Source organism: Trachurus trachurus, assembly GCF_905171665.1.
Source record: "Trachurus trachurus genome assembly, chromosome: 1".
NCBI lineage: Eukaryota > Metazoa > Chordata > Actinopteri > Carangiformes > Carangidae > Trachurus > Trachurus trachurus.
Window position 1 is genome coordinate 28231765 of NC_139891.1, and position 27592 is coordinate 28259356.

A 27592-nucleotide genomic window follows, 5' to 3' on the forward strand; every position below is an offset into this window, starting at 1 on the left:
GGATTTATACATCTGCTATGTCTGATATCTGTCATCAGATAATATCTAGTGTTTCACCTGTAAGTTTTTCAATGCCTGATGTTAGGAAATGCACGCTTGTTCTTCTACAAAAACCCACTTCACAATGGAAAAGTCTGCTAAACTTCCCAATGCATGTCTGTCTTCAAACTTTACCTACACAATTATGGTGATTAACTGTACTCTTTATAATGACTGGCCAGCTCTTTTCTTCTATGTCTTACCTATTCTGTACGTTGCCTGGTTATGTTTTGTTTTTTATGCAAATTTTTGGTGGTGTATGTGTGTTGGTGTCTTTAAAAAACTGTGGAAATGACAATAAATTATAAATCTGAATCTGATTTCCTGGTTTAAAACAGGAAATATCAGCACAACACTTAAAATATTAATATTGTTTTTCTCACCACTCCCAAAATGCCTGGTTCTCCTTTCTCTCCTTTCTCTGGTATATCCTAATGAGAGGACGTGGACAGACACAAACCAGGCATTAATTTAGACGAGGAGAAGTCTTCTATTCTCCAAACAGGATCCAGTTCATCTAAAGCTGAATAAATCCTTAGTATATGATGGTTTGGTTGGTACCTGTGCGTTAAGAGAGAACTCCCCTTCCCTCTCAGCTGGTCCGTAACGCCCGTCGTACTCTTCCTCGTACTCATACTCCTTCTCGTGGTAGTAATCTGTGGTGTTGTCGTAGTCTTCATACTCTACAATCTGCCCAAAAGACATCATGATGAGGGACAGGAAAAAAAAATGGAAATACAAACTCACGCAGACATAAAGTTAAAGGTTATAGCTACAACTTTTTCAAACGATACATTTTTCAAAAATAATGCATCCACAGAACATCTAGGGTGCAGAATAAAAGTATTAATTTTACTGAATTTTTTTTATAGTATATAAATAATTGTTTTATAAATTTTGACGGGTCCAAAATATATAAATATTTACATCTGGTTACGTTGGCAACGTCGGCATGAAATGATCTCTGTGCCAACAGCATTAGTCCGTTAATGTCACGTGAGGCGGAGCTCAGGGGCCAGATCGTGATAGCTCTGTGGAGAGATGGCATCGTGCTAATGCTAATGCTAACTAACGGTCAGCCGGTACTGTAACGTTTCCGGTGCAGGCGTGATGCTGCGGGTCTGTCGGGTTCGTCTGCAGGTGAGTTAGTGTGAAATGATTCAGATGTGTTTCCAGTCCGCTGTCAGCCAACACCGGAGCTGCTACTCGTTAAATACAGTTAGCGTTAGCTTAGCTTTAGCTGCTAGTCGCTCCCTATAGGCGCTACCTGGCAACCAGTACGATTCAAGGTTGGAGCGAGAGCGGACGAGTGTGAGTGCGACACCTACTGGCCGAGAGGAATTTAACTTGTAGCTAACACCTTTAAGTTTGTTTGAGCCTCACCTCGTACTCTGTGACATTAGGGCCTGCGGTCACCGTGGAGACGGCCATGTCGTCGTAGAGGTCGCTGTAATCGAACTCCTCGAACTCTTCGACCACATGTTTCCTCGGTGCTCTCTCCACCTGAAAAACCAAGACAGAACGGAAACACATGAGCCCAGCAACAGATGATGAGGCATCAGACGACCGCTGAGAAACCAGATACACTTTCTTCCAGACTGTCAGGCTGCGGTGATTTAAGAATATCATGAAATATCCAAATGTGAAACGGTTTTCTTCCTGTACAACCACAGCTGAATGTGGCTCAACAATCTTATTCTGGCTTCTTCCAGGGTTTGCACATTTCAGCCTGACAGCTTCATCTGTGCCTCAGTCAATCCTCAATGTTTTCAATTAACTTCTTCAAGCTGATTGTTACAAAAAAAGAAAAAAGTAAAAAAAAAAATCCAGTTTCTGAACACAATAAACCAGAAATCCCGGAGCGAGCCAGACGATGAATCAAACAGAAGTAGCGGAAGAGGATTTGAAACTTTTCCCAGGAGTGTGGAGCGCTGGCACAAAGAGCCTGGCTCAGGGAACTGACGGGATCATGGAGCTATGTGGAGTATTTTACTCTACAAAGCGAGAGGGGATACAGAGAGGGAGTGGGTGAGAGCTCGGTGGTGGTGGGATGCTGCAACTCATTATAAGACATTCATATGTGCGTGCATTTGAGGAAAAAAAGAAGAAGAAAAAAAAAAGACATAATCTGCACATGCAAATATCGCAGACGTTTCTTCAAAGTGCCCAGAAGGCTTCTATATACGACTGAAAATAATCAAACCATTCATCTTGTTGTCATATCTGCCTTCTAAACTGTCCATAAATACCTGTAATAGTTTTCCCCTCACACAAATGAGACCTTCGGGGCTCCTTCACTTTTCAACCCCCCCCCCTCCTCTGTCTGGATTTATTACATTCAGCACCTGAGATGCCTCCCAGTGAGGGTTATGTGAGGAATGGGGACGCGGTTACAACATAACCACATGGCTGATGGGATTTCTGACCATTTTGCTGATTAAAAAAAAGTTTTCATGTGTGATATATGTTTGTTTTTTTCGGAGTAGACTCACCTCCTGAGCCTCTGTTAATATACTGTCGTAGGGTAAAGCTGCGTCACAGTCTGGGATGTAGTCCTGACAGTAGGTCTCGGCTGCTCGGGGGTCATCGACGATCAGGAGCTGCTGGATGTCTCCCTGTGTCGCAACGAGACACACGGATGAGACACAGTCAGAGTTAGTGAAACCTTATGAGCAGCAGGAACGAACATAAAGTGTCACTCAGTGATGGATGTTAATATGTCGTAACTAGGAACGACCTGTCACACATCAACGTGTCTCCTGAGTCTTTATCTTTTTACTATATTTGTTCATTTAATCAGTTCAAAGTGACACAACAGGCTGTTTTAATCCTCAATGTGCAGTTAATCAGCTCCAGACTCTCAGATTCGAGTGGTGCCAGCACATTAAGTCCACACACAGTCGTAAGCTCTTTCTCCCTCTCACTCTGTTTCACAAACACACACACACACACACACACATTCAGAGACATGGAAAGGGAAGCTAAAGCCAAACACGGGCAGGGAGTGGTTCAGTTAAACAGATGGACCACCTGACACTGAAAACACAGGTCAGAGTTCACACTTGAAATCTGTCTAAATTACCTCACACTGCAGAAACACAACTCATAAAGATTTTACACCGCTACAGTTTTTCCTGCACTTGTTGTCAAAAATTTGCACAATTTTGTGAATTTTAAGCAGTTAATACGCTTTTTTTTGTGTGGCAAAACTCAAACACTAATAAAAATAACAACAATCAGTCTAACTTTGAAAAAGTTTGCACAGTTCTGGCACTGAATGTATTGGAGTGGTGGAAATGCATTACACCCAAACAGCCACTGGATGGCAGTGTAGGGAGAAAAGCTTTGATCCATTCTTCACAAATTGATGGATTAATCAAACAAGCAGCAACAAGTAGAGACACTTCCTCACCACACACACCAGTAACACACTCTGTGGTCTTATTCTTTGTACTTTTTGCCAAGTTTTTTTTTAGTTTAGTTTTTACTAAAGCTAAACTTTTCACTTAACAAAAGAAACTGACTTGGAAGTGATTGAGTCTGGCTTTTCCCTTTATTAAGTAAACTGCAACAGTTTCAACTGCACTCAGTTCACATCCACGTCATATTGCATAACGCCCTGAGTCGCACACAGATACAGATAAATGCACTTATTGATGCTCTTACTTCAAACACGTCTTCGTCCAGGAGGCGAGTTCCAAACACGGTGACGCCGTCAGTGCTGATGTGAGGGTCGCGACCTCTGAGAAGGTCCAGGGTGTCCAGCTTGTGACAGTCCAGGTAGAGAGTCACAGACTGGCCGTCGATACTGTAGGCTACTCTGTGCCACCTGGGAGGAAAAGAGAGAGAGAGAAGGAGGAAAGGATCTTTATTTCTTTATTTTACGACAGTTCTTTTTTGAGAAGGTGTGTTTCTAAGATCCTGTCGCGCCCTCATGGGAAATTTTGCAGCACGTGTTGCATGATCTAAATATCACTTGTCAGTGTCGTATAATAATTCCTTGCATGTTGTTTCTCCTTGTCATTATGGCTCCGGATGCCTTCAAATGATTTCAGTGTCTTTTATGCAAAGGCAAACACAAAAGTGTGTGTATGAAATTGTGTGTGTGTGTGTGTGTGTGTGCGTGTGTGGTTACCCACTTGCCATCAGCCAGGTTGATTTTCCTAAAGGTGGGGTAAAGCTCGGGAGGCGGCTGACCCTCGTGGTCCTCATACAGGAAGACGGGAGAACGGCCAATCTCCAGGCCGAGCTGCTGCGTGCCCTGAGAGACGTAGAGAGTAGAGGATGGAAGGAAAGACGGATGAGGGGAAGAACAATCACGGAAAAATAAATCAGTAAATTTGGTAACCCTTTAACTTACAGGCTGCTAATTGTGTGATAATGCCAAGAAATAACAATTAATTGCGTCATAATGTCTAGAAATAGCCTAGAAAAACAGGTCAATTTCATAGTAATGTCGAGAAATATTATAGACAAGAAATAACAATTGATTGCGTAGAAATAGCCCAGAAATATCAGTCAATTACAAGGAGTTGGTGGAGAAAAATTCTGACCTTTCCCAAAAAATTCAAAGCATGAAAAGCATGTGTAATCTTTTGCCTTAATGAAAAACATGACATTACTATGAAATTGACCTTTATTTCTGGGTTTTTTCTTGACATTACTACGCAATTACTTGTTATTTCTTGGCTATTTCTTGACATTATCACGTAATTAGCGGCCTGTAAATTAAAGGGTTACCGTACATTTTTATTCAGTGTTATTCTGGCTCTTTACTAGCAGACTTTGCACACAGCTGCCAACTCTCTTTCTTTCCTGGTTTCTCTGTTATGTTATGTGTGTGTTTGTGCTGTTATGCTGTTATGTGTCTGTGCTATGAGCATGGTGTGCGAGCCACCAAATGGAATTGCCCTTTAAGGGATTAACAAAGTAGTCTTGAATCTTGAATCTTGAACCTTGAATCTTTATGTTATCTGAGATAGTGTGGTGTGTTTGAGTCGTACCTGTGAGTCATACAGGGAGAGGAGGAAGACCTGTGAGCCTTTCGCAGCTCTGACTGTCGTCATCACAGAGAAATTCACAGGGAACGAAGAATCTGGTGGGATTATACAAACACACACACACATTAGGACAAATACATCCATTACCCACACTCAGTTTATTCTGACTGCTTTGAAACTTACAAGGGAAGAGTTGGTTGGTGGGCGCGCTCAGCTGGATCTTCTTGTCGATTTTAAAGGAGAGGTCTGTTTCTTCTCTGCCCGTCCTGCTGGTGCACAGCCCGGCCTCCAGCGACACGCCCTCCATGTCCTCCGACAGCTCCAGGACCTTCAGGACGTCAACGGGGTCGGCTGCCAAAAGGTAAACAACGTTACAGCTGAGAGGAGAGGACAGGTGCCGAAAAGAAAGCAGGATAAACCTTGAATAAAGATGTTGCGGTTCACTTTGCCAACAACTTCAATGAACGTTTAGAACAGAAACAAAAACATTTTCCTGGCCAGCAGCAGTATCCTACACACGTCTGTCCACAATCACACGTTTGGCGAGCATCTTGTTCTGCTTCCCACAAAAAAGAAAGAGGCAGACGTTCAACATCCTCCATCTGCAGTTATCTGTGCTTGTTCATGAGAACGTGGCGGCTGCTGCTACATCCTCTTTCATTTTCTACAGCTACCGCCGCCACAGAGCTGCCACTTCACTGTCTGACAGACACTTTAACAATTACTGCCTCTGTGGAGGACTGGAAGCAGCGACAGAAAACAAAAAAAGAAAAAGAAAAAGATGCACTCACTCAACAACACAATCCATCGGCATGCACACTTCAAACTGCATTCAGACAAGAAAGAAGATACAGTTGAAAAGAAAATGACTCTAAGTGTGTTTTCAGTTCAGTGGCTTAATGATATTGTTGCACTGCATTTTTTTTTTTTTTTTACTTCATACCACACAGGGAGGATGTCTGCGTGAAGGTTTAGAGAAAGTAAAGAGGCTTAGGATCGGAGTTGTCTGGGTGATGAGAGATGTATAGATACTAATATCACTGAAAAGTATAGTATTATTTCAACCATCCATCCATCTCTGCATTACTTTTGTTATTACACTGAAACAGAAGTTTTGCTGTTCTGCATTCCTGTGACGATTATAGATTTTCTTGGTGCGATTATTGTCAGAGCAATAATAACGGCATTACGATTAGTATGCATGAATTAATTTCACAAAACTATGAATGTGTAAAATCAAATATAGTCAAAATATACTTAAATTACTGATTATACACACAAAAAATGTAATATAGGAACAATTATTAATCCCCCAGGGGAAATGTTTGAAATATTCAAGTCATAATGTGTCATCTATACCGGATGTTTGCATTTATTTTCTTTCTTTCTTTCTTTCTTTCTTTCTTTCTTTCTTTCTTTCTTTCTTTCTTTCTTTCTTTCTTTCTATTCCAGCCAAGAAAATTTCACAGTTTTCACATATCATGGCAAATCACAATATTTCTTATTCATTGGTTGGAAGGGAGCAGGGAGAAGATACAATTTTAAAAGAATCTTTTTTATTATTATTATTATTATTATTATTATTATTATTACAAATGACACCCTACTAACATTTAAATTCCTACCAATGGTTTGGACATTATCTTTTTTGGCAAGTTATGGTATTTAGGAATCTTACCACAGTTAATGGTGATCGTTCACACACGATCACCACAGGATGAGGGTTAACTGGTGGAAACCATTGTTGTGTGAGTGTGTGTCCTGTTTATAAAACTGCTCTAATCCCTGGTGTTTATATCAACAACAGACCAAACACACGCAAAGATTTTCAGGCTCTTTTACCTTTTTCATGACTCAGAACCTTTTTCATGTGAACCCGTTAAAAGGCAGAGACGACAGCTGTTGTTGAGCAAACAGCCTCTGATGAAGCGATGAAGCATTTCCCACCCAGCACTAAAAGGCAGACGGAGTAATTGCTCCGCTCATGAAGATCAAAAGGTGTATTACTTGGCAATGATCTGATATAAAGTCACAACAACCCTCTACAGTATAATTGCAGATATATTATAATATATGACCTTTATCAGTAAGATCAAGTGCTCCTTGTCTGTTTGCCTCTCTCTCTCTGCCTCTCTACACACACACTTTGTTGCAGGAGCTTGTTGTAATCACATGATAACGCCCTTCTTGGCACTGACACAACACACAGTCGGTATCACACAACAAAGACTCGTACAAGAGGCGGCCATAAAGGATACATGTGTTCTGACAATGCCCCAGCCCAATGGCAAACACACACACACACACACACACACACACACAAGGAAACACATTGAGAGACATTTGAAACACTCCAGATGCAGATTGTAGTTTGGCAAAGAAATGCTCAACATATGCACCACACACACATGACATTCTTTATACACATACACTGCACACACACACACACACATGTCTCTGGCGACCGGGGACTCAACGGTCACAGAGCTCTGTGAGACGGACTAAGCAGTAAAAGATGGGATGTAAGCGAGGAAACTGGGGGAAGAGAGAGAGAGAAAGAAAAAAAGAGGAGAGAAATGTACAGCATATTGAAAGGGAAAAGAAAAGAGAGAGGGAGAGAGAGAGAGAGGGAGACGGGGGTAAAGAGGGAAAATAGAAGAAATAATAGATGGTAGGGGAGAGGAGGGCATGCCTCTACTGGTGTTGCTTCTTTTCACACGTATTTCTGAGACTTACGTAAACCTCCATCTGCTTTGCACCTTTCAACACACACACACATGCAGTCACACACACACACACACACACACACACACGAGGTTGGCACAAACGTCTGAGTCTGAGCACCAGATGTATTTGTTGCCCTTTTTTTTTTGTCAATCTGTTTGTCCATCTGTCCAGCTCCAGCGTGTCTGGCTGTCCTCCAGTCAGCTTGTAACTAAAGTCCGTCATGACCTCACCATCACATTATTTACTTAATACAGCTAATAATGTGTGAAAAAAAAAGAAGAAAAAAAACTCAATAGATTTGGTGTGACCTGCTCAGGCTGCAAATATCTCATCATGAGTGCCTTTTTTTGGTTGTTTTTAATTTTAAGGGCTGAGAAACATCTTCCAAAGAAAAAAGCTGACATTTAGGAAATGACTTGTTTGATTTGTGCGCTGCATTGATGTCATACGTTACAAAAAAATGTGCAAAGTGGTCAGAAAAATAGAAACACATGTGCCATGTAATGCAATACAATATCAAAAACACTACAACACAGCCGCCTTGTTAGGAGTTACTTGTTTGCTGCTATGGGAGTTCAGAATCTCACTGTACTAGCTGTATATGTGGCAAATAAAGTACTTTTACCTTTACCTTATAATATTACCCCGAGACGCGGTCAACATGCTTTTCTTAAATACATCCACACTCCTGGTGCTCACATGTTAGAGACGTACGGGGAGTGTGTACAGGACGCAGGGTTTCATTCATACGCACACATACCACGAGATGATCGGCAGCACTGACACATGAATGCAGCAGAGGACAAGACGAGACATGGAAACTCTATATGGACTGAAACACATCAGGTAATGTTTCGCCACGCTGTTGATCCATGTGCATGTCCAAGCACAATACGACAATGGAATAATGTGGATGCAGTGTTTCCCCCAGAAAATTTGTTAGTTAAGGTGGTGTCTGACCTGTCGACGGGGGGGGGGGGTTGGACGCGCCGTGCCGTGCCGTAGTAAGTTTCGCTTTCAACACGCGCTGCTGTTTTGCATGCGCGCTTCTCTCTGGTGTGTATTAGTGCTGCACGATTTGATTAAAATGTGCGATTGCGATTATGGTGGAAAATATTGCGATTTGCGATTACGATATTGTACATTAATGCTGTAAGGAGTCTATTTGCTTGATTATCAAGCACAGCACAGGAAATAACCATATTTTAGGAGTGCATTTCTCAAATAATAAGTGTTTTCTTACAGTATCTTTGTATTAAATAAAAATAGGTAACTTTTTGTGCAGTTTCATAGTCTACTGCGATGCCATCATTTATTACAATGCCTTTCTCCCCCCTCCCTCCTCTCACAGTACACAGGTACACAGGTAACACAGAGACAGACGGACGGACAGACAGACACACACACACGCACGCACGCGCGCGCGCACACACACACACAACGGACGAGAGGAGACGGCAAATGAGTGTGGCTGTTACCTAAAATAAAAATAAAAAATAAATAAAAAAGACAGTTAAAAGAAAACCAAACACCGGAGCTTTCTAGTCGTTCGCCCCAACAGGCATATTATACCTCCTCGTTTTTTAAACGCACTGCACATGTTGCGGAGGAAAACACAGTTCGCTCCGTGACGCTAAAGCTCCACACCTGCTGTAATCACGGGGAGACGACGGCGGCGGCGAATATCGCTACATTTTTTTTTTTTTTAAGACGTTAGTTTAGGCGGCAGCTCTTTATTGTTAAGGCGGCCGCCTTAACAAGAAAGCGCTGCGGGAAACCCTGGGATGTGAGCACGCACACACACACACACACATAACAACACACACACTATATAGTATATGTATATATAGTGTTGCACATGCACCGGAGGGATGTTCTGGTCTCTATCAGCTCCTGCTCTTAACCTGAGGCTCTAAACTTCAACGTGAGGGGGGCACTACCATCAACATGCACACACATGCAGAGTATGTCAGATGAAAAGCCTTCGACATAAAGCAGAACAACCGTAGTTTGAAGAGAAAGATCCACGAGAGTGAAGTCGACTTCACCACTGAGACGTATAGATTTCACTGTGACAGTCGAGTAGACAGCTCTTTGATTTACTCGGAAGAGAAAATAAATGAAGGTGTTTGTTGAAACTGTGACCCCAAACTGTCCATTGTAAACATCCATCACAGGTCACTTCCAGGCCTCCTGCTTCGAGTCGACTTCCACTTTGAGGGATTACTGTAGCTACTGCAGGTACTTCAGGATTGACTCACTCTGAGTTTTACCTTCAAATAAAAGCAGACAAGATAATCTGGGCTTGCTTATAACCTGTCTGACTGTAACCCTCCATGCTCTCCAGCCCTCAAGTGAAAAACATAATCTGTGATCACATTACAAGTGGACAATCCCCCCGCCCCCCCTCCCCTCCTCACACCATGCAAGTGCTTGCATGAAACCTTCACCTGCAAAAACATGAAAAGCAAAAAAGCAGGAAAAAGAAAAGAAAAAAAACCTGCAGTAATGACAGTAATGAGCTCAACCCTGCAGTAGGCATCACATGACTGTGTAATTGCCGTTATGGCGTTATTATCATCATCATCGCAGCCCCACTGTCGCCTAAGGACGGACAATCCAAGTGCCGGATAAACAGGTCTATTAAAAAATTGCTCACTGACACAAAAAAAAAGTGAAGCGGTGCAGTCTAAGTGGAGGCAGAGACTTTCATCAGATATCCATCCAAGTTGCATCTGGTTTTAATGGGTTAAGGTTTCACATTTATAAGTAAAAGGCACAGCAATATGTGGAGCGACACACTGACACACACACACACACACACAGTCAGACAACTTAATGGGCATCATATTGGAAAGACTATGGATTTTCTGGAAACCAGATGTGTGTCTGTTTTCGTGTGTTTCTGCATGTGTATGTGTGTGTGTGTGTGTGTGTTTGTGAATGACTGAAAGCTGGGTAGGGGTTCTTTAGTGTACATGTGTGTGTGTGTTTGTGATGAGTCTGTCATTATCTCAATAATGGCTGAGAATGCAATAACATGGCTCTTGCAGAAACAAGAACTAATGTTTAGCCGAGCTGCCTACGCCGCGGCACGGAAACACACACACATAAAACAGACACCACACAGGGGTTCAAATCCCCCCACAGAGGATTTGCCCCAGGAGCCTGTCATTACAGTCCTTTTACCTCCTTTTCCTCTTTCTCCTGCTCACTCTCTCTTTTCTAAAAGCGTCCCACTCAGACATCAGACGTGTCTCTCCTCGGAGACTCAACCTGACCAATCATAAAAAGAGGGAGATGAAAACCAGAGAGGAGAAGAGAAGAAGAAGAGGCTAGAAGGACAATAGGATGGAGGGACCATATGTTTTCTTTCCTCCTTGTTCAGCTGGCTCTGATCAAAGAACCACACTGGATAGTCTCTCCTGCTGTCTGACACACACACAAACAGCCTAGTCTGTGCAGTACAGTACACACACACACACACACACACACACACACACACACACACACATATGCATTTGCTTAAATGAATCCTAAATATCAGCTGAAGAAAAGAGGGGATAAGAAACCTGCAGGCTGAACCACATGTGCTTCTTATCACCTTCGAGGAATCTGTGGCACTCGCATTGAAATCACAAGCTCATCTCTGGTCTAAGCCTCTCGGTTGTAATCACTTCTCCTCTCGCTTCGAATGAACAACGAAGGGCGTCGCGCGCGGTCGTTCCCGCAAAGTCCCGTCTTCCTCTCGAACACCAGATCAAAGTACATCAATATTTGTCAGGCGCAGCACACAGGCCTGCAGCACTTCTCGGACAGCTACGCAGGGCTTGATGTGGCTCCGTGTGCCTCTTATTATTCTTGGATGTTGCATCACACGTAGACTTTGATTTTTTGGAGAACAAAGAGTAAGCCTATTTTTGAACATAAAGATTTACAGGACACGGACCAGACCATGCCAGATCGCAAAATCTGTGCTAAATGCTATAAAATGATGAAAAGTAACACTTCTTCGCCAAAGAAGGAAGAAGAAAGAGAGTGAAAAAAGAAAAGAAATGAATAGAGAGAGAGAGAGCAGTGAGGAAAGACTCGATGTTACTGTTAAAACAGTGTTTTCATTTGATCAGAGAAATCAATTAAAAGAGAAATACTTGATGTCAAGTCAAATTTGTACAACCCAATCACAAACTGGGGGAAAAAAAGCTGCTGTTTTTCATTCTTGTTGTTGCAAGTGTCAGTTGTGTTTTGCAGCCATTCATTGTGTTATTCATCAGACTTAATGAACACAAAACACTGACCTCAAAAGGTTCGACTCTGGGCACCAAACCAGATTAATCTTTGGGTTCCTTGTGGAAACAACCAAAGAACCAATGACACAACAGTTCATACTGAGCAGTGAAGCTGATTGCTCCATACATCCAATTCCTGCTGCTGCTCAACTACCTCAGACTTTTATTGCTAATTGCCGGTCAGTTATTGTCAATAAATTATTAGCTGAAAATACGCCCAGGTGTCCTCTTTGATTTAACGGCTTTTATACATATTCACGTCAGTTGAGTCTCTTATTTATACAGACAGTGTTAAACCTGGCTCCAATTATCTTTACAGACACTGGAAAACCTGGCTCTAATCACACTATTCTCACTGGTGGGTCTTGTTTTTGTCCTAAACATATTGAGCACTGACTGGGAAAAGACTGACAATACACACCAACTGTACTGGCTCCAAACTAGGACAAATCTGACTTCAATTTTAGCATAATAAAGAAAAAAATGTTTAATAAATGGCACCAGCTCTAACGTGTCAAAACAAGTGTAAGTGAATGCAAACAGCTCCGTGAGGTTGAACTGGTGCATTGAGCTGAATGCTTTAGTGTCTTTAGTGAAGGGGCATGATGAACATGTGTAAAACATTTCATGATAATCCATGTAGCTGCTGAAACATCTCATTCAAAACTACACATTATGATTATGGTGACACAGGAGGAAGAGTCAGTGGAATGGAGTCATTAGGCTTCGGCTTCTGGGCGTCATAAATGCCTGTAGAAAATGTCATGGCAATCTATGAAATAGTTTTTCTGATATTTGAGCCTGGATAAAAGTGGTGGACCAATAGATAAAGAGTCCATTACTGCTATCCCTACAGCCATGCCTCCAGTGTGGCTCTAACTCTGCAGGTATCTACTGCAGGACATCATGATGTTGTTGACTTTGGACTACTCAAGCCATCACTTCACCATTATATCATATGACACGTGTGATATATTGTGTCCGTAGGAATTATGGAGTTGTGGGCTAAAAATGTGTTTTGTGAGGTCACAGACTCACAGTGACCTTGAACTCTGATCTTTGACCACAGCATTTTTAACCAGTTCATCCTTGGGTGCAAAGTTCCCTCAAGGCCTTCCTGAGAAATCCTATTCATGAGAACAGGGATTGATGGAGAACTCGGAAACATCATGCCTCCAGCACCAGCTGTTGGACAAAACAAGACAACTGAAGATGTCGACTTGGGGGAAATTGAGATGGACAACAACCAGTAAACACCAGTCAACAGATGAATAGAGAAAAGAAAATAACTGTAAGTTACAGTGCTACTCTTATGGCTAAATCAATAAGGCCTGTTTGTGCTCATACGTTCTTCTCCATCATCTTTTAGTACCACTGGGCTGAAATATTGCTGCCACTCAATTTTGTCAGCACAATGACAAAAGCATCCAGCTGCACCGATGCGTACGTATCACTGGAGCTCAAACGTCTCCATGTCATTATCAGCTTGTCACGCCTGTTGTAAAAGTGTGTTGTGGAGAAACGCCTTCAGACATTCCTCACTGCTGTAACTGACCTAAAAACCTCATTTAAACAATTCTGCTCAGCCAATTACAAAGGCACCTCTCATCAATCACCACACCAGACCAGACATTTTCCAAATCTGTCATTCGAGGAAGCAACTCCACACATGTTGTTTAGCTAAAGCTGAGAGAAGGATTATCCCCCCCTGCTACAGTTCAACCTAACAAGAAATCAAACACATGTGCTCTTTGCTAAACACAAGGAAAAAAACAAACAAAACAGAAACAATGCCCTCGTCAATCACAATGCTTCCAGACTACTTGAACTGCAAGAAAACTGATACATCCAATTATTAAAATATACAACTCTAGATTTACTGTTGATGTTTTTATGTCTTTTATGTTTAATTTTAATTTCAGATTTCAGATTCTTCCCCCCCAGTGTGCCATTGTAGTTGTTTAAAGAAACCAACACATCTTGGGGGGGATTAAACAGGAACTTTAGATCGCTGTGGTTTGGCTTCAACTCTGGTAATTCTGCCAAAAAAGGAAAAACAACTCCAAAACATATGCACCATAAACACTGTACTTCACTCATCAACAGACATTTCGCTATATTATAATCTTTGAGGAAGCAGACGCTTAAGTATCACCACCAACATAAAGACCAGGGTTATATTATAGGCAATGGTGCCTCCATCTTGGTGATTGTGTCTCAACTCAAAGGTCAATTTAACTGTAATAGAAAATGAGTCTGACACTAGGGATTGACTGATATGTTTTTTAGGGCCGACACTGATTATTCGTAATCAAGGAAACGATTACCGATACTTAGAACTAATATTCATTTGCAGTAAAAAATAAAATTATTTTGGTGTCAATCCTTGAAAAACACACCTGGGATTAGACTGAATGCAGTTTACTGTTTGTTTTTGTACACTGTGAAAATCTGTGATAAAAAAGACCTTAAAGTTTTGTAGAAAAACACCAACTCCAACACAAATCCTGGTTCAGTGGGTGGGACACTGTCCCACAGCCAAGAGTGTTGACTTGAGCCAGAGAGACAGATTCTTTAGAGCCAAATGAACACGTTTTAAAATAGATTTATCTCATCCAATATCAGTGAAAAAAACATCCTACCAATTATCGTAAAAATGTCAAATATCGGATGATATTATCGGTCATTCCGATAATCGGTTGATCCACGATAAACACTGATTATGTCTGTGGATGGGGCTTTATTGGGGGATCATTTACATGTCGTCACACAAGAAACTCCTCCTGATTGGTCAGGGTAGGCGTATGGTAACTAATGGAATTCTGCACTTAGTGTTCAGTCAAAACAAGATTTCCATATATTTGTTGAGAGTGTCTAAGGTGTACAGTTTGGGATGATGTGATAGTCCTGGACCTTTAAATTAAAGAGATCAAATTAAGTTATTATAATGCATCTTGAGGGAACCATGAATGTCTGCAAATTTCATGGCAATCCATCCAACAGATGTAGACGAAAGTGGTGGACCGACTGATACATCAACATCCCCAACCCTGGGGGTCATGGAGCAAACGTGGCTAAAAATACCTAAAAAATAGATGATTTCCACATTGAACCACACGTGCTAGGTGAGCGACTACTCCGTTGAAAATTTCAAACGTGTTGCACCTCTGGCCAATTCCCAATCTGTGATGTCACAGCAGGTGTTTCCTATCGTCTGTCAAATCAAAAACACTCGCTGTTACATCACCAATTGAGGTGCGACCAGGAGAGGATTTTTTGTAGAATTTGCAACGTATTCAGTAACTCTTGTTATGCTGCACTAAGTTTATGAGGAAAGCTTAGTTGAAAGTTCGCTGTTGAGCGCCAGACAATGAAAAATGAGAAACACACACATACACACACAACGGAAAGGTGAACAGACTCAGTAACTTGTGCCTCCTGGCTGATCTATTCATAGGACATTGATATATGTTTTTACTCTGCTATCTGATCACGAAACGATGCCCGAGCATTGATGAATGTCGATCTGGAGGCAAACTGCTGAGAACACGGGGCAGGAAGGTTTTAATGTGGGGTTTAGCTACTTGACATTGGTAATCGAGTGATTTTAGATTCAGTTTTAGGCGCTGAATACTCAAAATTCTTCAGAAGCAATAAATAGCTCAGGTCAACTTTTAGCTACCTGAGCACACAAGCTCTATACAAACAGTGAGCCAGGTAAGTGACGGAAATACCTAAGGCCAGACTATAACAGACTTGACCGTAACTTGACCACATTGCTCAGATGTCTATGATCATAATTCACACCCCTACTACTGACAACTTGCTGACAGCCAGGTGTGTTGCGGGATTTGACAGTAAGTGAAGGAAAAAAATCAAGAGAGACATGTAAGTGAAGACAGTTTAATGATAGGTGTTATGAAAGAGTTCGTCCAGGGGGCTGAAGCGGAACGGGACGCGCATCGGTTTGTGTATAATTGTGTTGTTTTCACTTTTTTTTCCCGTGGATCCGTGTTACTCGTTACCAGGTGGGTTATTATCCACAAATACACTCTTGATTTCAAGAATGTGTTCTCTGCCCACCAGGTGTGAGACGCTACAGGGTTCACACTCTAACCTTGGTTGGCCCCAGATGACCTCAAGGGTCCAGAGGTCACATTAGTCACTTCAGTAATGACCTTCACAGACAGCATGAGGTTTCACCATGAATGTCTGTAACTTACTTTTTATATGTGGGGGTAATAATACTGAGAAAGAGGCTGACAACCATTGGAAGAGCTTTTTTTTTTTTTATTAAATCAAAATCTCAGTGTATCATTAACGCCTCATTACTTGAACTATAGTTTATGGCTTGCAGGCATTTTTTTTCATTCAAAGCAAATAGTTCATAACTGCTTAAAGGTTATTGGGACAAAACATTAATAGTTTTTTTTTTTGGGCTTTCTCAGCATCCTCTCAGACGGAGCAGATGGAGGCAACATGGTGGAGCTGCTGCCAAGTCACCTGGCTTCTGACTCTTTTCACAGAGAATTGTTGGTGTGGTCCTGTGCCCAAACACGGTGTTATGCTGACTTGCAAATAAAACGGCCATTAAATGAGGAAAACAACAGATGTATAGAAAATTAATATGGTGTGTGCTTTCGCAATAAGTTCCTTTAAAGAGGTTTTTTTCTCGTGCTTTTGTGTGTTTGCCTGAATTTTTACGAGCGTTGATATGTGACTGATAAAATACCCTCAGCTCAAGGATATTTTTAGTGCTTGTTCTGAACCTTTAAATCATATCACATGAGCTTCAGCAGATGTCATATTGACCTGACTTTGCTTTGCTGCTGTTTCAACTTTGAAGTTCTTTGCTAACAACCTCACAGTGATGGCAAGGCTGCAGGAATTTACTGTGCCAGGCCAAGAAATAGGATGGTACAGTACATAAACCCCCCAGAGACTACAAAGTGTCCTTTTTTACCTGTTTCCCAACAGCTGAAACAAACAAGATATGACATGTTAATAGAGAGCTTCAAAGGTGCTACTGGTCGATGGAGTTTGCTACCTTCGCCTCTGTTTTCTGGCCTAATGCTAAGTTCTGCTGCTGGTTTTCATCTTTGTATTTATCAAGCAGGATGTGAAGCGTTACTGGTCTTTCTTATTGATAAAACAAAACAAAAAAGTATAATTCCCAAAGTGTTGAACTGTTCCTTGAAGCTAATGTGGACCAGGAGTCATTAAATTGCCCATAGAAAATCTAAACATCTACAATGCCAGGAGAGCCAACCAACTCCATCTACTGATGAAGATCTTGTAACATGGTTGAAAGCTCATAGCAGCTACTAAATGTTAACTGAGGTGAGACTATGTTGTTTGATGTTATTTCCAATGTCAATAATGATCTTAGCAGCTCAGTGTGTGTGATCATAAGTGGAAAAACAACTACCACAAGGTGACATGGCAGTGTTTCAGCAGGATAACTCAGTGGAGGTGATTTAAGATAGTGACCCTACAAATAAACTACTGTGAGATTTATTTTCTGAAGATTTACCACTCTATAAAAATGATAAGACCAGACATCCTGCTGTAATGTATTGATGCACTTGCGCTTATCTTGATAAACATCAATGACACCAAGCTCTAAAAGCCTCAGAGGAATTAAATCTCCTCACATGGTTCCAGCGCAGCTTCAGGGGCTGCTATAAGTAACCAAGCATCCCCAGTACAGCTCACTTTAATTCGCCTCAGTCTGTTCTCCATTACCCAGCTGTTAAATATCCTGTATACTGCTGTATGAGAGCACAGGCTGATGCAGCAGGTATGGCAGAACAAGTCTAGACATATAGGCCTATGCCTTTCCACTGTCTAGCAAATGTGCAGTGGGCTCAAGGAGCCCAGAACGAGGCAGTTCAGTTCAGTAAGCTTTAGGCCTGCATGACCTGGCATGACAAAATCATCTGTCAAAAATGAAGACCAAAGTCTGGTTTTCTGGATGTTAAGTGGAAAATAACTTGGAGACTTTTAGTGGGGAGAGGGGAGGGGGGGGTCCTTAGGCACTGACCTGTGCTTAACTAATGAAGTTCCTATCAACAAATCAAAATGAAGGTAGATGCACAAATGGCCATCAGTGAGTGTGTTTGCTGGGATGGATTAAAATGATGCTCAGGGTGAGTTTAAACTTGGCTTTCATCAGATCAGGCCTCGGGGCAGGTGAGTGACTGGAGCTGATGTCACACGGGCAGAGTAGAGGAGGAGAGAAGGACAGAGAGAAGGAGGAACCACGGACTGAACAAACTTCAGCTTTTTACAACCACTACAAAGAATGTTAATTGAGTTTGGCCAATTACAGAAGTCAATTAGTGGCAACACTTTACTTGTACAGTCCGCTGACAGAGTTTTCAGAGTATTTCTGAAAGTTTACCCTCTAAAAAACATAACCACTACATGGTTGGTTTGCAATGTTGAACATTAGGCTAATTAAAGATTAACAGAGAGGTCAAACGTCACAAACATCTCGCAAACTCTCTAAAACTCTCTCTAGACTCTGTAAATAAAGTGTAAGCTGACAATTTGCATAAAGACATAGGGTACATATACGAATCATATTAATCCCCTACCTGCCCTTGAGGTGTGAAACACCGCGACAATCAGCAACAACAGCCAAGCCTCGTGCACTGGTCTCCATCGATCCATCATGTGGCATCTGAAGCTAGCGATGCCAATATCTCTCTCCTCGTGGCTCCTGCGCGCTCCGCGGGACACCTGCAGTCAGAGGAACTTCGGCTCTGCTCGCGACAACGTTACCGGTGTTGGAAGAGTCTCGCGCACAATTGAGCGCGCGCGCATACACTGCTTTAACGGATGAGAGTTGAGAGTTGAGTTGATCTTCAGCGGCCCATGAGCTCCTGTCTTCACGGTTGTTGTTGTTGTTCTGGATGGACGGAGGAAGAACGGAGACCGGCGGGGGGGAAAGAATCCACTCGTGTTGGATGGTCTCTCTCTTCCTTCACCCACAGAGAACTTTCCTCACTTTCTCCACTTTCTCTCCTCTCCCTCCTCCCTCCTCTCCTCCTCCTCCCCGGGGTGACCCCTCCCTCCCCGGAGACTCCTCAGGCTCGTGGAGCTGTTGCAGAAACATACTTACTGCGCGTGTCATTATTTACATCATTATTGTCTGAATGATTTATAGGGAACTGTTCTTTTCCCTCGCACGAGCACGCATTTGCACGCGCGCGAGTGTGTGTGTGTGTGTGTGTGTGTGTGTGTGTGTGTGTGTGTGTGTGTGTGTGTGTGTGTGTGTGTGTGTGTGTGTGTGTGTGTGTGTGTGTCCCAGCGCGTGCAAGGTAAACTTAACTTAACAAAACTGTCACGCATGTAGCTACACTTTGCACTTTTTTTTTTGCTTCAATATAATATAAGCCTGCCAGCAAAGTTTTAATACAAAACACCCAACGTGAACAATGAAGGCTTGTGCAGGGTTTCAATTAGGTAGGTGCTCTTTCTCTCTCTGTCTCAGACACACACACACACACACGCAGCACACGCACACAAAGCATGCTGGGACAGGACAACGGTGCTGCCCAGCTAATAAAAATATGCTGCTGCAGATTCCAAATTCCAGTGCCTGTCTGTCTTTGCCCACTCCACTCTTCTTCAAACACAAACTATATTCGTCCTATAGGCACAATAAAAACCTAAATGTACTCCCTGGCGTCTATTTCGAGGCTTTATCATTCTTTATCTCTGATGTGGAAAAGTCAAAGGAAGCCAGCAGCAGCAGCAGCAGCAGCAGCAGCAGCAGCAGCAGCAGCTCACTGGGAGGTTTCAGGGACCTTAGGAGTTCTTAGTTTTTATAGCTGAAAAAAGGATGAGACAATCTGAGCTCGGTGCATGCACACACATGCTTACACCTACATGAGCACCTATATAAGCGAGGTCTCTCCTGTAAAGCTGCAACATCCATTTACATTTGACTTGATTGACTAGACATTTAGATCACTTACAGCAGAAAAAGATGGTAACACAATCAAATAAAACCCAATCAAATCTCGATATGTTTACATAGTAATATGCTACTGTAAACATGCCTACAAGTCAAAATGCACCTGATACTGCACGATAGAGAAACTTAGGCTGTTTATAAACTAAATAATTGACAGAAAATTGATTTAAAATTAAACAAAATGTGACATTCAATTGTGTATTGTATGAGTGTTTTGGGAAATATCAATAAATGACAAACTATGAAATGTGCACATAAAGTAAGAGTGCTGGATTAAAAGTGTTGTTTTATTATGGAGGCATAACATTGCCCATAGCATTGTTTTTATGTGATGACAGCAAAGGCATGAATGCCTTCCAGCCATTTAACTCATGAACGGATACGCAAACTCTTTTTCATGTCTTTGTGATTATACTGAGATATGATTTAGGAACAACCATTGTCCAGATGGTACAAATGTAATGTATGTTTTAAGATATGTGTAAATGTAGTTTTCAATTATCTTTACAGGTTATATTTTGGTATCAACTGTAAAAGAAAAAGAAAAAAAAAGTTGCACCCTGGCACTCATACAGACATACGTACGTACATACTGACACCGAAGAACATGAAGAAAATAGATTCCAGGCATATTTCCAATGGTCCTGCCTCCAGCTTTGAGTAGGTTGTCCTTAACTTATGACTGGCAGCTGTATTCTTGCTTTCAAGTGTGTGTGTGTGTGTGTGTGTGTGTGTGTGTGTGTGTGTGTGTGTGTGTGTGTGTGTGTGTGTGTGTGTGTGTGTGTGTGTGTGTGTGTGTGTGTGCTAAAGAGATTTGTACTTGTGCCTACGGTGTTGTGTCTGTAGTGATTGTTTCTGTCAGTCATAATAATAACTTTTCTGACTTTGATTAAAATGAAAGAAACAACAACACATCCTCAAGCATTGCTGTGTTTAAAAAAAAAATCCTGTGGTAAAAGTCAAAGGCAACTCAGTCACAGTTAGAATGAACTCAACCGAAGTAACAATCATTGACCACTGGGTGGCACCAAACCACTGCTGATATGTAACTTCATTGGTTTCTCATTGATTTTGTCCTTTACAGTGTGATATCAGCTGTTTGAAAACAAAACACAACTGAATCAGAGGGTTTATGAGGTTTTGCAGTGGTGCCTGATGGGTATTTTCAGTTATGAAGTAAAGAAAATGAGTGGACAACAGACAAGAGGGACTGACCCTTTAGATAAGCTGATCTGCACTGTGGCTGTGGGCTCTGAACCATGTGACTCCATCTCTTTCTCGGTCTCTCTTATCCTCTTACAGTGGCTCTTACCTCAAATCACCACTCATCCTGCAGAGCTGGTCGTAGGCTGGCGCTTCAGTGTGTGTGTGTCTGTGTGATAACAGAGAGGCAGAGGAGCCATGGCGAGTCCCGGGCAGAAAGTGGTGCTGATCACCGGCTGCTCCTCCGGTATCGGCCTGAGGATGGCCGTGATGCTGGCGAAGGATGAACAGCAGCGTTACCATGGTAGGTCCACTCTGTATCTGTGAGAGAGAAAGATAATTATTATCTAACTTAACTTGCATTGCATGGCAATAGAGTAGATTGATGTTATTGAAGCATCCAGAGGAGGAATATAGTGTGATAAACACAATAAACAGATAAATTACTTGATAAAATAATACAACTTCTGACTTTATTCAAAGCATAATTTGCTAAAATCTTCATAAACATACTTTCATCATCACATCTACTTCAGCTATAGTGTTTATACATAAGATGCTTACATCAGGACTGGAGAGTAGCTGACATAAGAGTATTACAGTCCACATCTTTATGTACAGTTTCAACCAACTGATGAATGTTTTCTATATTTAATATGCAATAAATTAATACATTCAGACTTAACCAAAAAGCAATAACAAGACTCAAATCAGAAGAAAATGAGCTGGAATAAATTGATTAATGGAGACTCAGACAAATTCAAGCTGTGTTTCCTACTGAAATATGAAAGTTTTTTGCGATCACATACTTTCATGACAATCTTTTTGGTAGATTTTATATGTCAAATTCATAGGAACTATATCTAATTATGGAAAAATGCTGCATAATTAAGAAAATGTCAAGATTCTGTAATTACTGCATCACATCTCTGAGCCATAAAATGAGACAGGGTGGATTCTTCTATTTCAGGAGAACTAATAGACTTACAGAAGTTGTAGACTACTGTAATCAATTAATCAGGCTGTGCCAGTGCCACTTACACAAAATGTTATGTCTGCATGGGAAACAGATCTCCAGCACTGAAGGCTTCATGAAAGACACGTGTTGGGAAGAAAGACAGGAGGCAGCTTAAAAGAGAGACAAATAGAGACCATATTAAAACAATTTGTCTTTGTTGTTTTTTTACTGCAGAGAAATTAAGTCAATACAGTATTAAGACTGTAAAGAGGCTGTGTACAGTCCTCTAGAGGTCTGCTGCTCCCACTCCCCGTCTGTCACATCCAAATCTAAATCATCTTCCAAAACAGATGCACAGTTCATATTGTTGCAAAACGGATCCCCACACAACAACAGTTAGGCTACATGTGAGTTTCATACTTCTCAATATGAAGTAAATAATGAAGATGGTGGCCAAAAAAAGTGAATACAATCTTATTAAGCTTATTTACTGAGTTATTTTTCTTTGACCTCCACTCATATTCCTTAACCAGTTTTTCTCTGTCTTCTTTGTCTCTTCTATTTATTTCTTATCCTATTTTACTTATCTGTTTTGTAATGTGAAGGGAGGCAATGCATACAAGTAAGAATTTAATTGCATGGTTTTTCACATCTGTGTATATGATAATAAACTTCATAAACTCAAACTTTTAATCACAGCGAATCATTAAGTAAAACATAATAATAATAATAATAATACATTTGATTTTTATAGCGCTTTTCAAGGACCCAAAGCCGCATTACAAAAGACAAGAGGAGGGTAGTGACAGACAAGGGGGAGGGACAGAGGACAACACAAGCAGACAAGTATAACGGTAGTTGGGGGTGAGAAGTGCCATTAGAAGGGAGAGGGGGCTGATGGGAAGGGAGGATAGGGGAGATGAGTGGAGTTTGGGAGGAGAGGATGGAGGTGAAATATGCTGCAATGTTTTAGATATCTGAATATATTTCAGCTGCTGTTCAGTTTGTTTCCCTTTGTTTTCATATAAGTCAGTTACATATCGTTATGAGGAAGGTAGAGCAACTCAACCTACTACTGAATTGTCACATAATGATCATCTATGGCTAACCAACTATCTGGCTATCGTTCCAAATGGAAACTAACTAACTTGTAAACACATAGCTGTAGGATCACTATGTGCATCCTTGGTGGAGGAGGTGTTTAGGAATCACTGCAGTTTCGTAGCTTCTGATAAACTTCTGACCTCACTGTGCCTCCAACACATAGTTACAGTATGTCTCTGATCCCAACTTAACCTTAAGTCACTCTTAAGACACCAGACAATAGCTAAAGCCACGGCACAGCCTTGGCGAGGCTTATTATAGCCCGGCTCGTACCGTTTCATTGTGGATGAGAGGCTAGAAAAAGGGCTTTTCCTGGAGCAGGCAGGTGCCACGAGGCGTTAATACTGATATGTAAACTGGTGGCTGTAACAGGACTGGTTATGACCACAGAGTCTATGTTAAGGCTACTTAGGGTTGTCTTAATGTCTTTACGTGAATGACTACGTTTAGTGCTGCAGTTCCACTTTTGTGATCTTTAAGAAATGTAATCAAACAGTTTATCCAAACAAACAGTTCATTGTTTCATTCAGGAAAAGGTACAGACTCCTCAGTGTGTGTCAAGTGTTTCATCCTCTGTTTTCACCTGCCATTTTTTGCCTTGTTGACAATATTTTTGTCACAACTCCTTCCCCGTTCTCTGTGACTTTTATTCCTTTCTTTCCTTTATTCCTAAAACAAGGATTAAACACAAAGACAGAATCACTCAGGATGGAAAATAAACTCCTTGCAGTTACCATAACTTCCTAAAACATTTAATACACCACATACCATGGCACAAGAGCTTACTTGGCATATCAAATTTGTATTTATCTTGTATGAGTCCCCAAAAACAAAACCACAGATATTGTCTTATTGAAAATGTATTTACCTGGGCAGGATGCCTAATCACATAATCACTCAACAACAGCAGACTGGAGGCACAGAGAGTCGTACGTAGAGAGGGAGTAGTGTAACTTACATCCCATCACAAACTCACACATGGAAGCTGCCAATGGAAACACATGGAGCAGAATTATACATAGTCATTGGGAAACAGCACTGATGAAAAGAGTAGAGTCTGCACAAAGAGAATAAAACTACATTGTGGTTTAAAGTCATAGCAGAGCTGCCACACTTTCTCTGAAAAAACAAAAATATGTTAGTTAGAGGTTTGGTGCCTTGCTCAAGGGCATTTTGTGTAACAGACTTGTTATTATTGATTCAAATGTTTTTGACTTTATTTCATCCTGATTTACACAACAAGGTGTACTACTGTATATAAATATCATCAGTCGGTACAGTACATACACAGACAGATACATGGCAGAAGAAATCAGATCAGAGCATTAATCAAGACATATGATATAAAATATTAAGTGATCTCTGTAATATCAAACAGTAATTCATTGTCCTTTGTTTTCCAATTGTCCACAGTCATAGCCACGATGCGGGACCTGAAACGTAAAGACAAGCTGGTAGAAGCAGCAGGGGAAACGTATGGGAAAACTCTGTCTCTGGCTGTGCTCGACGTCTGCAGCGATGAGTCCGTCCAACAGTGTATCAACGGCATCAAAGATCGACATGTGGACGTCCTTAGTGAGTAAATATAAATGCATCCTTAATACAATGTGCTTCTGGTTGTTGTAATGACTGAAATTACACTCTGTCTTCCTCCGTCCTCACTTCGTCTTCTCTCAACCAGTCAATAACGCAGGTATCGGCCTGGTGGGTCCAGTGGAGAGCATCCCCATTGATGAGATGAAGAAAGTGTTTGAGACCAACGTGTTTGGCGTGATCCGCATGATAAAGGAGGTGATGCCTGACATGAAGAAAAGAAAAGGAGGACACATCATCGTGGTCAGCAGCGTGATGGGACTGCAAGGTGAACACAGGAAGGGAGGTGTGGCGGGTGGAGAGGAGAGGAGAGGAGAGGAGGCGGGGTGGGGCGTTAAATGGTACAGGGAGAAAGTACAGGTTTGTCTGCTTCGGTTTGATGGATGGATGGGTGGATGACGGAGAGATGAAGAGATGGCGGCGGAGGGGGCGAAGACAGACTAATGGAGAGCAGCTGCATGTCTCTATTCGTGCTGTCAGCGGGGCTTTGAATTCCAACGTTTACTTACTTTGTCCCTGCAGGTGTCGTGTTTAATGACGTGTACGCAGCTTCCAAGTTTGCCATGGAGGGTTTCTGTGAGAGTCTGGCTGTGCAACTCCTGAAGTTTAACGTCACGTAAGTGTCATTGGGGAAAATTTCATCGAATGTAAGAAAGTGGACAAATCAAAACTCTTGACTGAGACTGATTTTAGTTCCACCACTAAGTCAATCAAACGCTGCTACAGTTCTGGGGCCGTATTTATCAAGCTTCTCCAAAAAACACTACCAAGAGTTGACTTGAAAATCTTTGCTGAAAGCTGCAAATAAAAGTTAGTTATCAAGTGTCTTACTCACACTTTTAGCCAAGTGTAGGACTGAATCTCAAGTGTCAGTATCAGAGCTGAGTTACGACAGTAGGCTACTATCACCGCGTTTACACCTGACATTAACATGCTTCTTGTATCCAGATTGTATCTTTGACCGGATAGCATTTACACCTGGCATTAATATGCGCTTCCAGTGTCGACATTGCGATCCGATTGAGATCCGATTACATATTTGCACGGGTAAATTAAAAAATAAAAAAGTTGTATGCAGATACAGGATGCATTACCATTTACACTGTTCAATGTGGTCACAGTGCGTCCCTGACCATGTTCTGAGTTGGTTTGGCTGATTGGATCACAGTCCGTCCTCAATGTTTCTTGGGTGTGTTTACACCTGTACAAGCACGATCCGATTGCAATCCGATATCTGAAAACGCATATTAATGCTAGATGTAAACGGGGTGAATGTGCCATAAATAGAATATTAGATGACGTCACTTCCAAGTCCATAGGAATGACCAATTGCTGAATGAAATCCCTTATCTATGAATACGTAGAAATATCTCTATTTTGACAAGAATCTACAAAATAATAATCGCAATATATACATTTAGTTTCCTAATCTTTCCAGTTCAATAATTCAGTGTTACATTGTTGCATTTTTCTAGTGGCGAGAAATCAAAGCATTGTGATGTGATGACCTTTAATCCTGTCATGAAAGCTCTGCTGTGAAAGGTTATTGGTGAGATGATGTCCCTTAATAAATTTGTGACATGGATGATACCCAGCTCTGTCAAAACGATTGTTTGATGACTGCTCGTCATCAAACTAAGCCAGAACGTCACAGGTTAATGCACGTCACGTCTCTCTTGCCTCAGTGCCTCCCCCTGCTGGCAACTCCTGACCACTGTAGGACACCACTCGAGGTCGCTTAAATATCTCGGGGAGTAGGAGTGATTCTTAGACTTGAGAAAGTTGATAAGTATATTGAGAGCAGGACTAAATTCCATAAACTTAAGACTAAAATGGCTCATAAAACTCGTAAAATAAATCAATGAATGGTTGATTTCAGCACTAGTGTTACCCATTAACCCGGCAAACACCTTCTCCATCTGACCACGCTGTGTTGTTGAGCTCTGGTGTCTGCTTCCTCAGGTTGTCGTTGATTGAGCCGGGTCCAGTGCACACAGAGTTTGAGGCCAAGATGATTCAAGAGGTGAAACAGAGGGAGTGTCCTGGGGCCGATCCTGACACGGTGCATTACTTCAAGAACGTCTACCTCCCTTCTTCTATTGACATCTTTGAGGTGCTGGGACAAACACCTGACGACATCGCCAGGGTAAGTTTCTCCAGCAGCAGTCGACTCTGTGGCTCAGCTCCACTGTGCTTTAACCTGTAAATCTGACTGCAAAATCTTGTGTTTTTCCTGTCCTATCTTCCTGCAGTGCACCAAGAAAGTGATTGAAGCCAGCAGCCCGCGTTTCCGTAATCTGACCAACCCCATGTACACGCCGATCGTAGCTCTGAAATATGCTGATGAAACCGGAGGCCTGTCTGTCCATGCCTTCTACCACATGCTCTTCAACCTCGGCTCCCTCATGCACATCAGCATGACCGCCATGAAGTACCTCACATGTGGATGTCTGAGGAGCAGGACAATCTCACCAAACTAAAAACAAAAACAAAAACAAAAACACTGTCTGTACGTGTGAATCCAAGTTTGCAGACCACAATGACTGTGTGGTCTTTATTTACCTCTGCTTAGGCTGTCAGAGGATTCACAAAAACATGTAGGCTATAGCTGCCCAAGGCAACCATCAAAAGTCAATTTGTTACAAATAAAGACAATTAATTAACAAATCCATACAACAATTTCAAAGGGCTTTGT

At 41.7% G+C, this 27592-nt stretch overlaps 2 protein-coding genes across 2 annotated transcripts in view; one reads left to right on the forward strand and one right to left on the reverse strand.

Moving 5' to 3' along the window:
- LOC310986143 (uncharacterized protein) overlaps nucleotides 1-5589 on the reverse strand; it is a gene marked incomplete at both ends in the record, with an annotated part of 30119 nt that extends 24530 nt beyond the window's left edge. Inside the window, 8 exons of the mRNA XM_083971931.1 lie at nucleotides 601-729; nucleotides 1423-1542; nucleotides 2532-2654; nucleotides 3706-3868; nucleotides 4179-4300; nucleotides 5043-5134; nucleotides 5223-5416; nucleotides 5555-5589. Coding sequence (XP_083828057.1) covers nucleotides 601-729; nucleotides 1423-1542; nucleotides 2532-2654; nucleotides 3706-3868; nucleotides 4179-4300; nucleotides 5043-5134; nucleotides 5223-5416; nucleotides 5555-5589 — 978 coding nt within the window. The remainder of the gene's footprint in view (nucleotides 1-600; nucleotides 730-1422; nucleotides 1543-2531; nucleotides 2655-3705; nucleotides 3869-4178; nucleotides 4301-5042; nucleotides 5135-5222; nucleotides 5417-5554) is intronic.
- A 15851-nt stretch (nucleotides 5590-21440) lies between these two features.
- On the forward strand, nucleotides 21441-27377 carry LOC310987101 (retinol dehydrogenase 8-like; the record flags this gene model as incomplete). Its single annotated transcript, XM_083973269.1, has 6 exons — nucleotides 21441-21546; nucleotides 24718-24879; nucleotides 24986-25165; nucleotides 25420-25513; nucleotides 26860-27043; nucleotides 27150-27377. 6 exons carry the CDS (start codon nucleotides 21441-21443, stop codon nucleotides 27375-27377), a joined length of 954 nt encoding a protein of 317 aa, XP_083829395.1.
- Nucleotides 27378-27592: the final 215 nt, after the last annotated feature.